Source organism: Chionomys nivalis, chromosome 14, assembly GCF_950005125.1.
Source record: "Chionomys nivalis chromosome 14, mChiNiv1.1, whole genome shotgun sequence".
Classification (NCBI taxonomy): domain Eukaryota; kingdom Metazoa; phylum Chordata; class Mammalia; order Rodentia; family Cricetidae; genus Chionomys; species Chionomys nivalis.
The window spans coordinates 27,246,011-27,262,988 of record NC_080099.1 but is presented as its reverse complement, the minus strand read 5'-3'; the positions used below and the strand labels follow the sequence as shown (position 1 = coordinate 27,262,988).

General features: G+C 43.0%; 1 protein-coding gene across 1 annotated transcript; it reads left to right on the top strand.

The window, feature by feature from the left end:
• The first annotated feature begins 2,453 nt into the window (after positions 1-2,453).
• On the top strand, positions 2,454-11,635 carry Ctxn3 (cortexin 3). The gene is made up of 3 exons (XM_057789360.1): positions 2,454-3,044; positions 6,709-6,787; positions 10,539-11,635. Exon 3 carries the CDS (start codon positions 10,636-10,638, stop codon positions 10,879-10,881), a length of 246 nt encoding a protein of 81 aa, XP_057645343.1. The 5' UTR covers positions 2,454-3,044; positions 6,709-6,787; positions 10,539-10,635; the 3' UTR covers positions 10,882-11,635.
• Positions 11,636-16,978: the final 5,343 nt, after the last annotated feature.

The following is a 16,978-nucleotide window of genomic DNA, read 5'->3' as shown; positions in this document are numbered from 1 at the left end:
ATTTAGTGTAAGTGGGCTTGTCAGTGAGGAAGCTCAGTGACCATAGCTAGACATTGGCTTCCTCGGGCTCTGACTAGTTAGCCTCCCTCCCAGAGTTGTCTAGTGTACTCTCTAGTAAGCTTCAATAGGAACCGAGAACCCGCATCACCTCAGCATCCTGAGATCAGTGATTGCACGCATGCACCACCACACTTGGCTGTGCAAACTCTTCTTCGATACAGAATTTAGTAATAAGAACAATGATTATGTTTTAAAGATTTTGAAGAAAAACCAACAATTTACTCAATTTTGTTTTAAAAACATAATCAGAGCCAGGAAGAAGCACAATAATAGCAGTGTATATGAGCGTGCACCTGATGGCTTAGGAAGCTCTTTTTGCACATCCATTGTTTATATGGAGGAAAAACGCTGCACAGGACAGAGAAGAGGACTGAGATGGAAAATCTTCCCGGATGATGTCTGAAATCAGGATGTGGGCCATGTCCTTAAAGCAGATTTTTAACTAACAGGAGCCCATGATCTTTGTGGCCATTGAGGAACTGAATTCAAATCTCAGGCAGAAGTTTTGAAATTCCTGTGGTTATAAATGGAAGTATAAAAGATACAACAATTTGTGCATCTGGAAATCAGATTATCACATCCCAATCCCACAAGGTTGGACAGTCTTCTGAGGACCCTATTTAAAAACTAGACTAGGGGACTTAGAGTTTGGAAAGAATTCAGAGAAGAGCTTAAATAGTAAAGGCAAAAGGCATAGAGCTTACTCTGAACTATTTAAATAGCATTGGATAAACTCTTATTGTTTCAGAATTTATGATGATTCATACAGCATAGCTGCATGGAGAAATGAAGAGCTGATTGCAATCATTCAAATTGTACTTGTCTTGCCAAAGAAACAGTGAACCTTGTCTCTAAGTTAGAAGCCCAAAGCTTGAGCGGTGTTCTTTGGCTAATGCCTAACTTTTTGTAGCAAGAACTGAGGGAAAGAAATGTATCAATCCACTTAGACTAGGGAAGCGGAGAAAGAGTTAGATTACAGGGAGGTTGCCCCAGGGGGTGAGAATTAACTCCCCTGGAGAGTTGCAAACATAGGCCAAGGCTCATGCTCTAACAGAGATGATGGTTTCCACCTGTGGAGCTGCTGAAGGACAGCCCTGGGTCCTTTCAGATTCCACCTCTCAGCCTGTAGGCTATTAGCTATCTGAAGGCTTCTTTGGCAGGGCAAGCTACTGTAAGCAGGCTGTTTCTGGCCCCAGACTCTCTGACCACAAGGGCTGATTAAGTTCATGAGTGAGGGTGGGTCAGAATGTTCCCTGTATCATATTGTTAGCACTGCTGAGACAGGCCACACCCTCATCGCTGGGTGTCAGTGGGCTGAAGCAGAGGAGAAACCTTCAGAATAGAATTGTAGCTGTTGATTTTATCTCCCATATTGTTTCCTGGTGAGGGGAGAAGGGAGGGAGGAAGGGAAGAAGGAATTGAGAAACCATCAGTATGGAATTATAGCTCTCTGTTAGATTTTATCTTTAGTATTGTTTTATGGTGAGAGGAGAAGGGAGGGAGGGAGCGAGATCTGAAAGGGGGGTTAAGTAAAACTAATTGAAAAGAAAAAAAGCTTCAAATCAGGAGAAAGATTTTATGTTTTCTTGAGATGACACAGCCCACACATTGATTCTGGGGTTGAGCCCTAAAACGCTACCAGGATTCTGAGAGCCTTGGGGCCTTGGGCATCCTCAGGTCATTGCCTGATGCTCACAGATAAAGCTGTCTTCCACCGCAGGAGCTCCACCTCGATCTCTGGGGCTGCTTAGTAATGGTGTTGGCTCCCCAGGGATGAGGCAGCAGAACAGACAGGCACAGAGGTGGCTTGCTATTCTGCCATCATCACTTGGTGGTCAGCCGTGAAGCTGCTGACTGTGCCTCCACTTCAACGCGGAAAGGGGTGAGTTATCAAAAAAAAAAAAATTCAACAAGAACAAAAACCCAAAACTAAACAATGTTCCTCCTTAAGGATTATACTGAATGTTAGGAATTTTACACTCAAGTATTTCCAGAGAAGTGGTTTGGGTTTTTTGTTTTTTTTTTTTTTTGTCTGTTTTGTTTTCTCCTTAAAAAACAAGAATTTTGCCTAAAATATCAAGGAAATTAACTTGAGGACTGTGCCATGCATTTAGAGACTAAATTTGACAATTGCCTTCACGGAACCCTGTTTTATTCACCAAGTGTCCTCAGGTGGCCTGCTTGGGGGGGAAGGTGGGGCAGTCAAAGTCACCATTGTCCTGGCCGAAGAGATGTGGAGATGTGATACCTCCACACTAGCAAATTTATGGAGATGGTAAAAATATTATTTGGTCGTTTTAAGTCTTTCTCTCTCTCTCTCTCTCTCTCTCTCTCTCTAAGGCTGTTTTCTGGAAGTCATTTTATTTTCTTTAGGGAAAGGGATCTTAGTCTCTCGAATGCTATGCGATGCCCTTGCCTATGACAGAGTTGGCCTGAAGGTCAGACACCACGATCAATAGGAGGGCTGGTTGCTGCAAGGTGCTAATTGACATCCCCCAAGAGAAACAGTGTCAACAATCAATAGAGGAGACACTGGCGTAGGTAGATTTATGGCTTTGATTTTGAAAGGGTGCGGGAATGCCCAGTGATGCTCTGCCCTGCACTCGTTTTGAATGTTAATGTTTTCTTGAGGATGATTTCAGACTCTCTGCGAGGATACTGCCTCTACTCACTGAAGCAGAATCCTCTGAAGAGTTGCTGAGGCGGAACTGAAATCATGGCTTGCCTCAAAGAAGCAGCTGTAGTGGCCGCTAACCGTGCCTCACACGGGTGGAAGATGCCCCTTTCACTCGGGGTTTTAATGGGATATTTCTAAGCCTGAGACAACAGCTTTGGAGCTGGGGTGTGCCCTCGCTGCTCGCTGCTACCTCTGTCTACTGCTCGCACTCAGCCGGGCAGGAACGAATGGAAACGAGACAGGCTTCTAACTACCTGTAACTGTTTTCACCACGGAATGGATCAAGCGTCTGCCCAGCCAGATCCAGGTACTTGATCATAACTGTGTCTTTGAGCTAATTAGGCAATTTTTCTGTAACTTTGTAATTTATGCATGAGCCATAATCACAGACACCTTTTGGGTCTAAGTTCTGCATTTAAATTGAACTGTTAAAGTCTGTTTAATCACCAGCTAGGGAAAGTTAGTCCAGGAGGGTAGAATGTAACAGCGACTCTCTTCTGAAAGCATGTTTGAGTTTATCATAGTTCTGAGACTGCATAAAAAGTAGGAAAATAAGCTTTCCCCCTTTTCTAAGCTGCAGTAAATTATTCTGCAAAACTGTTTGCTCATTATTACAGTTTCTGCCTTCATTTGAAACACTCAGCCTTCTGAAAGGTAATAAGAATATTTTGATTTGTTTACAAAAGCTCACAACTCAGTAAAAAGTACTCAGCGCTGACTGCTCCCAGACAGTCTTTTGAGGTGCCCCTTCCGTACTTCTTTTCTACTCCAAAACACACAAGGAAAGAGACAGGAGGGCTCATTACTTGAAGTTTACAGTGCCCCTTTGCTAATGACGCCTTCAGGTTGCCCAGTTCTGGGCTGGAAACTGCATGGTCGACCTCTGATGTTCTCAACTGGGCTGCCCCCTTGCCTGGCAGTCTCTTCCAAACTCTCTCAGCTGGGTGTTAGGAGGAAGATGATGTTGAGAAAGAGCTACAAAGGAGACTGGGGCTCTGGCTAAAGAGTCGTATCCCCTGATGACCCAGAGGTGACAGCAGCAGTGACAGAGTCCACTCCCGAATCCAAACAGCCGTGTCTGCAGATCGGCTTTGCAGGGACAAGCAGAGAAGAAGCCTTCCAGTACAGCAGCGTGGACAGCCACTCTGCAGAAACTGCCTGTTGACATTCGGAGCTGACCAGTTTTGCATGCCTTAAAAAAAAAATACTGCTGCGAGCTCTCTAGTATGCTTGAGCATATTTTTCCAGAGTATAAAATAATATTCACCCTCAGCTGTCCTGTGAATTTTGAAGTTGGTAGGGATTGTGCTGGAACAGGAGGGTTATATTTAGAAAAAAAATACGTTGTCATGTATTTATGTCAACCAAAAATAAAGATGGATTGAGAGGATTTAAAACATATAACACACTCAGAAGTCCCAGGACATGTTTACCTGGCCTTCTCAGGTGATCACCTGGACCAGGAATTACTTGAACTTATAGGAAACACTTTGAATCCTTGTGTGTACACACAAGTGTGTGGGCCCTCTTCACTGGGATGCTATGCAGGGTTTCTGGAAGATTCACAGAACAGTGACTGGATCACACCCTCATAGTTACAGATCTCAGCACTTGAAAAACTGTTAGCCGTTCGGTCTTACTGAGTTAACAAGGAGTCCCTTATAGAATTTAGCTCACAGTTGTAGGAGGTGATAGACAGTAGACTCACCAGGGAGGTTCATGGATATGGAGTAAGTGCATGTGTCAGAGAGAGATGGAGGGGAGAAACTTCAGCTCTGAGAGTAAGAATGTGGCTGAGAGTTTAGCACAAAATATGGGCATTGAGTTTACTGAGCCTCAATCTTTGCAAAATCATGGCCCTGTTTCAGTAGTTAGCTCTGGTGCTATTGTGGAATACAGCAACACTTCAGGTAGTCTCTGCCAGACACTACAAATAAAGTCAGCCCTGCCTATCTAGCCAGCTCCCTTCCTGTTTGTCTAAACAGCTGTCTCTCAGCTCTGCCAGGTAAATATAAATGAAGTACATATGATCTTTTCATAGGACAGAGTGTCCTGTGAGCACAAACTGGACAAGCCAACCATTGCTCTTGTTTCAATGGATGGACTGTTTACACCAGCTTTTAAAAACATGTCAACCCACGAAATTAGATTTCTGGCCTAAGAAGTTTTAAAAACTAGTCACGGCAATTATGTGGTTTAGGAGTACCTAAAACACAGACAACCTTGCTTAACTATGAGACCGTTCCCAGAAGGGGATGAGGCTTTCAACTCATTCTAACACAGCCTCTGGAGGAAGGGGAGATGCTACTCTTTGGGTAACTGGACAGTTTATTCATTCTGCTCCATGCCTTTGTGTGCTATATTTACATAACAGAAACTAGAAATAAAACGCAATTTACTCAAAAATAGTAAAGAGAGAAAACACGATTCCCCTACTGCTTATTCACTGAACCCCTGGAACTTGCCAAGAAGAGCTGCCAAGGGGCCACAGCTGCCGTACCCACCACCACAGTGCATTCCAGGAGGGAAGGCATTTGGGCCCCAAGTCTGAGGCTCTAGAATCAAGGGTCTATGCATTTCTACACAGTGAGGTAACAAATGCACTTGGCTATGTGTGTCTCTGACACTTTAAAAATAAGTCACAGCTCTAAGCTATACTTTGCTCATAAAAAAGTATTTTTCCTTTTTGTGAAATTGCATAATGAGATGCAAATTGGATAGAATGTCCAAGGGCTTCCAGTCTTAGAAAGGTGCCTGTTGACATTAATAGTCCCTGTGTAAGACATTAAGGATTCAGGATATTGTAACAGGCTGGCTGAAATACTTCTTTAAGAGGAAGATTATGTAAGAATGACCTTTTCAGTGGAAGGGTAGTTGCCTATGCTTGGCTGAATGTTTTACTATGTTTTGGACCCCACCCATCAACACTGAAGCCAAGAAACTACCAGCTTTTCAAATTGTAAGATCTACAACTATGAATGTGTCATGGTGACTTGAACTGTCTGTGATTCTTTGAAACAAGACCTGTTTTTAACACAATGATCTCATATCTTAGCTCAGCTGAATGACATGTGTTTTTTATCTCTTCATTGACTAAGTTAGACAGAACCTTGCGTTTTAAGTTCAGGTTCCTGGACTATAAAGGGGCCAGAAATTTGATCCAATCTGTACTCAAAACAGGCAGAACCCCAGAACTGCGAGGAATTCTTCAGGTGCTTGTTGTATCCTAGGGGAGGAGGCACCCACACCATGCAGACTTGTCCTTGGGACGCATCTGGAGGCAGAATAGGGAGTGCCATCTTTGGGAAAGCAGAGCTGTGAGGGCTCAGCTGATAAAGACCCCGAGAACACGGAGCAATTCCACTGACGGAAAAGGGAGAGGGGTGTGTACTGTGTGCAGAGCCAGGAGGTGTTGTCGAGGACGTCCTAGGAGCTGTTTTAGGGGAGCAGGCAAAATCAGAACGCTGTCCTCAGGGTGCTTCTAGACTCTCCATCACCTGGGACTTTATTTTGACCACTGTGTTGGCCATTTTACTAGAAGTCAAATGTGATGTGATGTTTGTTCCATTTTGAACAGGAGAATAAATCGATATTATAGAAGACTCCATCACTGTAACATTTACTGCTCTGTGGTCCAGGAAGCATCAGAGCATCACATTCCACCCCCCCCCAACACACACCCCAGATCCATGGGCACAAGGGTACCCAGGTCTCTGGGGGGAAGAGTCGCTAGATTAAGAATGAACAGAATGCAGGTCTAAGAAGAGCACATACACAAAGAGAAGGATGCTTTGTGATTACTCAGGTGGGAAAGAGTGACCGACAGTGAGGACAGACCTGATTCCTCTGTCCGTGTCAGAGGCTCCATGGAGACTGACTTGAGAAGAGGGGTGTGTTATATAATTTCCCGTGGCATCTTTGAACTGAGGTTTTGTTTGCTTCGGTATTAAAATTAGACTTTATTTCTCGAGCGCACACAATTGGACCTGGCAGAGGGACGACACAGATGCTCCGAATGCTGGGGACAGCCCACCAGGGCCAGCCACTGCTGTGAGTAACCGTGGTCCTTCTTTCTACTTAAAACAACCGCCGTGTGCTATCAGTTAGACTTAGGATGGCTGTGCCAAAATCTTCCAGGATGATTTGTTTTCTCAGATGTCTTTATTCATCTAAAATAAAGAAAAAAAAGATTTGATTGTTTCTGTTTATAAAAGAAAGGCTTTATTACTTAGCTAAAAATAATGCTAGATATTTTGTAAGAATATTTTTTACTAAAACGGGGACATTTTACGAAGACAGGCTTTTGAAAACTTAGGTGTCTGAATGTTTGCCAGTGGTGGTAGTTAAAGTGATGAAGGTTATGTCTTCCTTCTCTCTCTTCTAGCCCATGTTTCCTTTAATTTACACATTCAGTTGAACATTTTAAATTTGTTAAGTTGCTAATTAGCTGATTGCCAGCTTCAAATTAAGCATCGTCTTTGAGAGATTTCAATCGATTCTAAGTGAGTTTATGAAGTGGTTGGCATTTGTTTCTGAATATCTCCCGGTCCCCCGATCCCTTGGTAATCATCTCTTTTCCACACACCATTTATCTACCTGCTAAGGGCACCCATGGCTGCTCCCCCTCCTCTCACATGGGCACATTGTCCCCTTAGGGAGCTTTACCCCAACCCCTGCATTTTTTGGCACTTTGACCGTGTCTCTTGCTTCTTTTCCTTTTCCTTGTAGGGACAGTCCTCATAGGGAAGTTACTGCTCATGGGGCTAGTGCATCATTTTCCTTACTGAAGTACTTAGTAAGAAGATTCGCTTATTTGAGTAAAATGTGTTATCTTAGTAAGAATTTGCTCACTGTGGTGTGCTGAAAGAGGAGGAGGGTTTTACAGTTCACAATATGCTAAAAAGTTATCAAAATTCTTTCACTTGTTTTTCTTATCGAACTGGTATCAATCTATCTGTCCATTATCATCATCATTGTCTATCTATATGCATGCAGCCTTCCCAAAGAAGGTGTCAGGTTCTAAACAAGGATTAACCAGGTTTTTGCCTCTTGCCTGTTCCTCCTTCCCTCCTTCGTGCTCCCACTTTCTTCCCTCTTTCAGGGGTGTAGGGGGTGAGGTTCTATGGATAGACCTGAGCCTGACTAGGTCACCTACACCTCCAGCTGCCTTTTGCCTTGTGACCAGCAAAGGGTACCAAACCACAAGTTAAAACTGGCTATTAAGCCACTCTAATAAGTTATCTGTGAGAAAACAAAGCACCAGAGTCCTTTACAGAGTGACTCAGGGCAGGGCGGCAGTTGGGGATGAGGGACAGGCAGAGTGAGGAGGAATGAGGCTAGATCCTAGAGGTTCCCATGGGGCTGCTTGTTGCTGCAGACACAATAGTGTGCGTGTTTGTGGTCTTGAGTTACGGGTAAAGCCTAAGGAAGTGAAACACTGATCCAGGGCAAAGGGATGGCCATTTGCCCCATTTGAAGAAGGCCAAAGAAAATGATTTATTGGCGTTAAGATGTCTCTCCCGTTGCTCAGACACCAGTAGTGGGAGAAGAAATGGGGCCTGAAGACAGCTTTTCTGCTCTGGTAAGCCAGCTTCTAGCTTGGGGTTCATCTTCCAGGCCAACGAGTTCTCTCTCTGGCTCTCCCTTGATTTGATTTGACATCACAGATCCCAGATATCTTTAATTTTATAAATTTATATAATTAGTTTTCTTTTCCTGCATTTACTTTTCGGATTGTGTGTTGTTCTCATAAAAGACATTCAAGAAATGCATACTTTGCTCTGTTGAGAACAAAGGAGAAGATGCTGACTTCGTTTGGGCCAGAGGGAAACTAGACACAGAATGGGATTCCGGCAAATAGCAAGGACAGGAGGGGTCACAGGGAGAGGAGCCCATAGGACAGGAAAAGGCGAGAAAGAACATGCCAGGGACAGTTAAACCACCATCAGATGGCTCTCCTTTGTGCCTTTGTGCTCTCCTGCTATTGGATAATTTTATATTTGGAGTGATTAAGTCCAATGTGGCTATAGATGGCCCTAGTCTTTTATGATAAGGAAATTGCATCGGAGGCTCTAGCTACTGTCCTGCCCTCTTCTTCTCCAGACCCAGTGAGAATTAACACCCGATAATGATACTTTAAAAACAAGTGAATTTGACCCAAATCCAACCTAGCAATATCTCCTGTATTTCTAAAGGGGTTATTTCTTTTTACAATACAGTTAAGTTTTATCTCACCCTTTCTTCAAAAGAGGCACGAATCATGAATGAGACTTCCAACTGTTTCAGCATTCAAGACAAAGAAAATTAAAATGTTTGAGCTATAAAAGGGTCCATTACCCCCAAACTGGTAACCACATCCTCCCAGACACTGGTAGCTCTCCCCTTTGTAAGCCTGCTTCTAAATAGAATAGGGATTTTGTTTTATATTTGTTGATGTGTCAAATTACATGCGCTCTGCTATTGTGATGACTAATGGGGCACTCAAGGGATGTGAACTGAAGAAGCTTTGTGTTGATGCTTTAGATCATAATTTTTCTTTTTATTTGGTTGCTTACTCTTATTGAGGATAATTTCTATGGACATGTGTTAATTTCTATAGCCAAACATTCTGTTATGTATTTTGTCTTACAGAAAAAAATCATAAGCAGTGTGTCATATCACTTTTGATATCGTCTTGTCTAGTATGTAGGCTTTTCTTTACAAAATGTAAGTTGATTTAACACAGTACCTGAAGATTTTAATTACCTTTATTCTGTTATTTGCTTTTAAAAGCAAATAGTAATATCTAAATGCCTCAGTTTTTACAGTGAAATGTAATAGCTCTCTCTCTCTCTCTCTCTCTATCTCTCTCTCTCTCTCTCTGCAATGGTGTTAAGTGATAGGAAGCCATCCACAGTTGAGAAAGCTACCCTTTTAGTTGTAGCAGATCAAACTCATTTCCCCTTGCTCAATTCTCTAGGTCCTCCCCAGGGTCAAGTATTGAACCTGGTCTTTGTTCATTGAAGAACAAAGATAAAACACTTTCCTTGATGGTTTAGGAATCTGCTCTACTCCTTCCCCCTCAGCTCGGGCAGCAGAAAGCAGTGTCTCTCTTAGACTTGTCTGAAATGAAGCAGCACTTTGATTTTTCTTCTTCTTGTTATACTTTTCAAATTTCAGACATTCATCTTTGTCCCAGTACTGAGAGATATACAGGGAATTCTGAATGCATTTTCACAACTTACTGACCTCTCTGAGGTCCCATGCTTGTTTAACAGCAAAGAGGAATCCAGACTCTGAAGCCCAGAGCCCAGTGCTTCCCGTGAGAGTTTCTGTACTAAATACCTTTTCTGGTCTCAGTTTCCTTGCCCTGGAGTTGTAGAGGTCCCTGCTTTCATGACTCACGGATGTCACGTGCATCACAGTGCTGGCACATAGGTGCTGCTCAACCGTTGATTGGCAACATTCTCATAACGGTGTGAAAATATCATGACTGTATGAAACTGGAGGAGTCCAGGGCAGAGAGGCTGCACATCTAGTTAACGGCACATGTTGAGCCAACATTGGTTTGCGTATGGATCTTCTTTGTTGTATGTGCACTCACTGCCCATCCCTCCTGGTCCCTGGTGGCCGTTCTAAGGACAATCTGGTAATTTTGTGCGAAAGGGCTATATTATTCTCCGCACTCAGGCAGAATTAAGCCTCCCTGGTGTAAAGGAAAGTTGGCTTATAGACTGTGTCTGAGAAGTATGGCTGTGATTCAAGGACGGGAGGTTCCATTCTGATCGTTACTTCCTCTTCTTTCCTTTCTTTCTCCCCAAAGATAAACGCAGCCTCTCCAGGAAGCAGCCACCATGTTCTCTGCAAACTGAGAATGGAAGAACAGGAAGCCAGGAAAGTCTGTGCTTTGGATTTCCTGGATGATGGATGGGGGACAGCCCATCCCTTCACCTCTGGTACCCCTCGGGAACTTATCAGATTCTAGCATGTCGCTGGAACAGAAAACAACATTTGTTTTTGTGATTTTGTTGTTCATCTTTCTGGGCATCCTCATTGTCAGATGCTTCCGGATTCTTCTAGACCCATATCGGAGCATGCCAACCTCAACCTGGGCTGATGGGCTTGAAGGCCTAGAGAAAGGGCAGTTTGATCATGCCCTTGCCTAGCGGGGACAAAGTAGGCTGCCCTCCTAAAGAGGCAAAGTGTTTTATGTCTGATCGAAGCTTCCTTTTTGTTAACATTCTCAACAAATCAAATTTTAGCCATATCTGACCTTAGGACAATGATTCGTTATTTCATAAACATGCTATTGTATTAAAGGTGTCTTATTTGAGGATAATGGAAAGTTTATATTATGTAGGAAGGTACAGACATTGGTGTTTACTCAATGAAGGGATATTGTTACAGATGTGATTGTAAAACCAAGACTTCTTTGTCAACTGAAGGATCTCTGATCAGAGCAGAGTACAAACAATAAGAGAAAATCTGATCTGTGTCAGAGGACCAAGCTGAGAAGAGACTACCTTGCTCAAATAGTGCCTCTCAGTTTTATTTTGTACACATTTAGGCCCTGGGCAGAGTGATGAAGCTGGGGCAGAGACAACCATAAGCCGGCACCCATTTTCTCCCAAAGCAGGGAGCACTAGGCCGCAGAAAGATAGATATTTACTTGGTAAATTTGGATGAGAAAGCTATCATTTTCATTTTTACATAACATTAAACTCAAAAGTCTACAGAGTCTTGAAATGACCAAGCCAAACCCAATCTCTGTATTCCTATGGCTAACACACGTAGATGCACTGATGTATAATCTGAATTCATTGTCTTTACCTTTCTAATGGAACTCACGGATTACAAGTGTAGCTTCAGGACTTTGTTTTAAAAGAAAGTTCACCGCTTAGCAAGAAGACTGTGGTTATAAGAGGATTATGTGTTTATATCTGTATATAGTTATCAAATAAAAAATTCAAAATGCACAATAGAGCCTCTCATTTTGCTGAGATAAATGCTGGTGGTGTGTGGTACTAAATGGGTTAACATCATCCCAGAAGAGGAGAATGGGAAAAGCCATCCCATTCATGGCGCCCCCCCCCCTTCATGAAGGGTGCCTACAACACAGTGCAGCCTATTCTAAATAGGGTTAGGAGAAAGGAAGGTTATCCAAGAAGGGGAAGGGGGTCCAAGAGAGGGAGATGGATACTATCGGTGTGCATGTGTGAACAGTCACGAGCCTGGAGAGAGAGTTAAGTGGGGAAAGCCTGTGACCCACTGTTGAAATGACACCTCAGAATCGTATGGGGAGCTTCATATGTATTCTGACTTCTCTCATAAATATCTCACAACACCACGGTGAGAATCTGTCTAACAATATGGAAGAACGTAAGAAGTAATAGTCTCGGGTGCGCAGTAAATTTGAAGCCAGTCTGGACTACATGATACCCTATATGAAATAAACAAACAGTAACTCTCAAAATCCTACCCGAGATTCTCCTAACTACTCAGTTTCTCCTCGGGATAGACTGCAGTCTTCCATCCTAGGACTTGAGCCTATAGATTTGAGCTGTTGAACAATGATCCGGAAGATAAAACATGGGTAGTGATGGGTGTGAGCAGAAACCACCAGTGTAGAGAGCGTTCCAAGAGACGGCTGCTCCCGTGCAGTCATTCACATCTGAGCTGTCGGTAAGTTATTGTTTTGACAGAATCTAGAACTTGACCTAGGAGGAGCGGGTGGCACGGATGTATTTAAAGAAGGGGAAGAGCGCAGGCAATATAACGAGTTGATGGTTTGAGTGGGGAATCTGAGCTGGGAGGGCCTGGCTGGAGGAGACAGTGGAGCTATCCTCATGAAAGACAAAATTAGGACTGGAAACCCACTGGTGATAGTGGGAGTCACTGTGGATTTATAATAAGGAAAATGACATGAAGAACCTGATGATAATTCCAGTTTCTGCCTCCTACCTTGGGGCAACCCCAACTTCTACTTCTATAAGGGAAATAAACAGAAATATCCACCCACCCTGTTTAATGCTTCTGAGTCCAGGCCTTGCCTGTAAGCTCACTGGGCCTCCCCAAGTCGGCTCCTCCAGGCTTTCTCCTTTTATTGCCTGTTCTATTTTTTCATTAGATTACAGCTCATTATTCTGTTGCCCTCACCAAGTCCCCATCCCCATCCTCTGTCCAAAGCAAGAGTACCACAACAAGTGATAAAAAGCTTTGAGCTCTTCAGAGTAAACTGACCCCTCACCCCCTGCTGAGACATACTCATAATTACTCTCAACTTTTTGGGGTAAGAAGCACATTCTCAAAATGTCTGGCAAGATGCCCACCCCTACCACCTGCTTTCCGGTTATAGGAGTTACAGGACAGCATTGCCTATCTTACAAGATATTTATAATGAGTCAACCTTTATCATCCTAGATCTGCATCTCAGGATAGGAAAAAAATGCTTCCCAATGTTGCTCCAGCTTTGCTTTTTGATTCAGAAAGAAACATAGCAACGCCATTTGTAGTCTGAGCTCTAAATTACAAGTACATGGTTTATGTCCTTCAAGACACCCCAAGTTTTAGATCAACATCTCTTCCTCCAAGATCCCTCTTTAAATATAAACAGGCATAAAACATGTTTAACTTAGGGTATGAAGGGGATGAACTCAACTCCTGCTGTTGGATTTGTAAGCATACCAGTATGGAGAATGCTATTTTCAAGGCTGAAAGAGATGAGGGAAGATACACAACTTTAGGAGGCAGCAGCTAGATTCTGCAGATATTTATATATGTAGAAAAAATAAATCTATAGAAGTTTCCTTTTTATTGTCCTCACTGCATGGTGTGATACTCAAACGCCTTCATAGTTTAAATATATTGATGCATTTGCTATGCCGAAGAAAATTCTCCATAAGTAATTAAAGCATGAACCTTGTAGTTTTAGGATGTCAGTTTTCACATCTGACAGGTGAAACATATGGAAACCTGGTTATATCAGAGAAGTACTGTAAGCCCCAAAGCAGTGTGAAAAGTCCGAGGTGGATGTCTCATTTGTTGACTTATAATGAAGTTTCCAGAAGTGGAGCCCAAAGCCCTGTGTACACACAATCCGGGCTCAATCTAGTCTGTGCCTGAAGGGATTATTTGCTTGAGAAATAGTCCAAGCTTTGTACATCTTGTTTCTGAAAAAGGAGAGATGAAATTTCCAGGTGAACATCCACGCGGCAGACGGGAGCTTGCCCTATCCTACAGTTACTTTGGCTGGAAGAGCCAGGACCCAGCCAGTCCTGAGGCCCTGTCCAAGGTGATTTTTTATTACTGTTTGTGTGTTTGTTTTTAGTATTAGAGGGCCCTGTTGGATTTATCATAGAGCAGAAATGTGCTCCAGTTTCCTGCTACCAATGAATACTCGTGCCACGTCCCAAAGAGTCACAAAACCCTCTGTGATTCTCTGTTCCACAGGCTTTCACGATGTCCAGACTGAAGGTCCTGGAAAAACACAATTTAGAGAAAGGGGACCTCATTTAAAGTGTGTTTCAAGAGAGATTTCCCCAAGCCCTGTCATCGACCCAGAATGCCCAGCTTATTTCTGTTTTGAAGGAAGCCAATTTCCATGGTTCTTGGGAACTTTAAGAACCACAAAGAAGGATGGTTGTTGCCCATCCTGGGTGTCCCACCTTACAGATAAAGAGGCAGAGGAACAGGTCCTGTGTTAGGACCAGAGGCATAGGATACAACATGCGTCCTTCTCTCCAGTTTCGCTTCCTTCGCCTGTGCTCCTGGATCTTGTTCTGTCCTTCTCCACTGTTTAGCATGCCATTACTGTCTGTATGCTATCCAGGGTCATCCAGACTAAAGGACCAGCTAAGAAATCCATGCATAGAAATATCCATTTGCTGATTAACCTGAAACATTACAGTTTTAGTTTCTTTCCGCAGCACGGAAGCACTTGTTTTGGAAAAAGAAGCCCTTTAGCCGAAGTATTATTTTCAAATATCCTGAAGCTTAGGTGTCAGCATCATTTCCGTTGAGACTGCAAGAGATTCTTTAGCAAAGATTCTTTCTTAAAATGCAACCTAATCAATCTAGGGTAAGGTTCCTTTAATCCAAACAGACTCCTGAGCTGTTTTTCTTAGCAGAAGGGGCATGACAGGCAAGGAAGAATCCCACAGTGTTCACAGAGCCTGTGGCTACTCTCCTGTCCTTGGGTCATCAAAGGCAAGCCTGGGAGCTCTGGGGACCCAGACAGAGCTTCTGAACACTTATCCTTCAAGAGGTCGCTGGAGTCTGAAAGCAGATTTTATCCTTCTCTGTTCTGCCTTTCTTCTTTGCCACAGCAGTCCCTCCCTGGCCACCTCATTTGAAGCTTGCTTTCAGCAGCGGGGTGGCAAGTGATCAACTGCAGTCTGAAAATGTTCTGGAAAATTCAGAAGTAAACAGAGCGATAACATTCACATCGTTTTCTTTTAAAAGCCGTATGTCATTATAACTATTCTACCATTGTTGACCCTTTAGTGGCCATAGTTTGTAAGTTAGAATTCAAGCACAGGAAAAATTTCAGTGTATGTGCGCCTTAAGCTTCTATTGGGGGGGGTCTCTCTTCAATATGGGGTGCTACTGGACTTGCTCTCTCCTCTGCTAATTTGAGTGCAGGAAGAAGCCTATGAAGCGATTAAATTTCTCTGTTACATGTATTTTTCCCCTTAACAACCAGTGACAAAGGACAGGCTGGCTTCTTCCTGACCTCACCTAACTTCTTAGAGCACTCTCATCAGCTAGCGTGTCTCTTCCTGAACTTTTCATCAGTGGATCTTGTTCTGCATCTGGAATGACAGAAATTTCTCTTATGCTTGCACGTGACTGCCCTCCAGCTATAGTTACTTCTGAAAGCCTGCTCCCTTCAGGCCTGTATTTCTGAGTGTTTTCCAGCAAAGGGCAAGATGCCTTTCTTGGGGAATAGCTTTGCTTCGAGATGGTACCTATTCCTCCAAGGAAAATTATTGAGCAGGGTTGCCTGCTGCCCATTATAAAAGACTGGTATTTCCCAAATTGAAGATTCCTCTCTGATTCAGTGACCCACTGTATGTGCATGCATGGTTCCAAACGTCATGGGGTTGTCCTGTGGGAACTGAGCAAGGGACCGAAAGATACTGCTATTGCATGTCCTTTGTGTCTGACCCAGGAGGGACAGCATGTCCACATCTATGAAACCGTGTCAGGCTGACCGAGGAGTCTGTAATTGCTGGAAGTTCTGGTTCTGGTTCCCCAGAACAAATACACCCAGTTTCTTCAATAATACTTCACATTATCAAATATTTTGAAACCATCTCTTGTTCTTATCAAACTTTGGACACTCATCAGATTCACACTGACTCTAGTATCTAGACAGGAAAAGAAAATTCCATACATAATTAATTAGGATGACTCGGATCAAAACAGACGAGCTTTTATTTCCCTAATTGGAGAAGTGATAGTTCATGAGGATGATGTCATCTAGCGTCTATTCTAACAAGCCTCTAAAAAAAACCCAAACAAACAAACAAAAAACAAAACAAAACAAAAAAACCCCACACAGTTAAAATATTACAGGAAAAGACAACTCTCCAAAAGTGGCTATTAAAGTGGTGTCTTTCTCTATTGCAGTTCTGTTTGGAGCTTTTGAGTTTGAAATCTTTGGGTTATTTTCTCTGGTAAGTTGAATTGGGTCTCTTTCTCAATAAAGTGAAAGTATTTTCAAAAATTAACTTTTTTTTTTTTTTACAATTTCATACACACATGCAGTATAATGCACTCAGATTATGCTCATCCATCTTTATGCGCCCCGCCCCGCCCCCCATTTTAGTTCCAAAAATCACTTGTACAATTGCCCAAGATAAAAGAATTCTCTGGGCATGAGCCTTTAATTCCAGCACTTGGGAGGCAGAGGCAGGCAGATCTCTGTGAGTTGGAGGCCAGCCTTTTCTACAAGAGCTAGCTCCAGGACAGGCACCAAAGCTACAGAGAAACCCTGTATAGAAAAAAACAAAACAAAACAAAACAAAAAAGAGGTTCTTTGGATAGTTACATATTGGCTGAATTACATAGAATCCCATAAGACCTTAATCATTTTTTCCTTCTCTGAAGTAGACACTTATGTCCCCAACACACAAGATCATATCAATACCCCACCCTATTCAATAGTTCCACACTGTTCCTCAGCAGACTTGTGTATCCCAGTCCAAGAGCTGAAAGTTCTCTTTCCTAAATTAATTATTTCCCTCTTGCTCCATTGTCTGA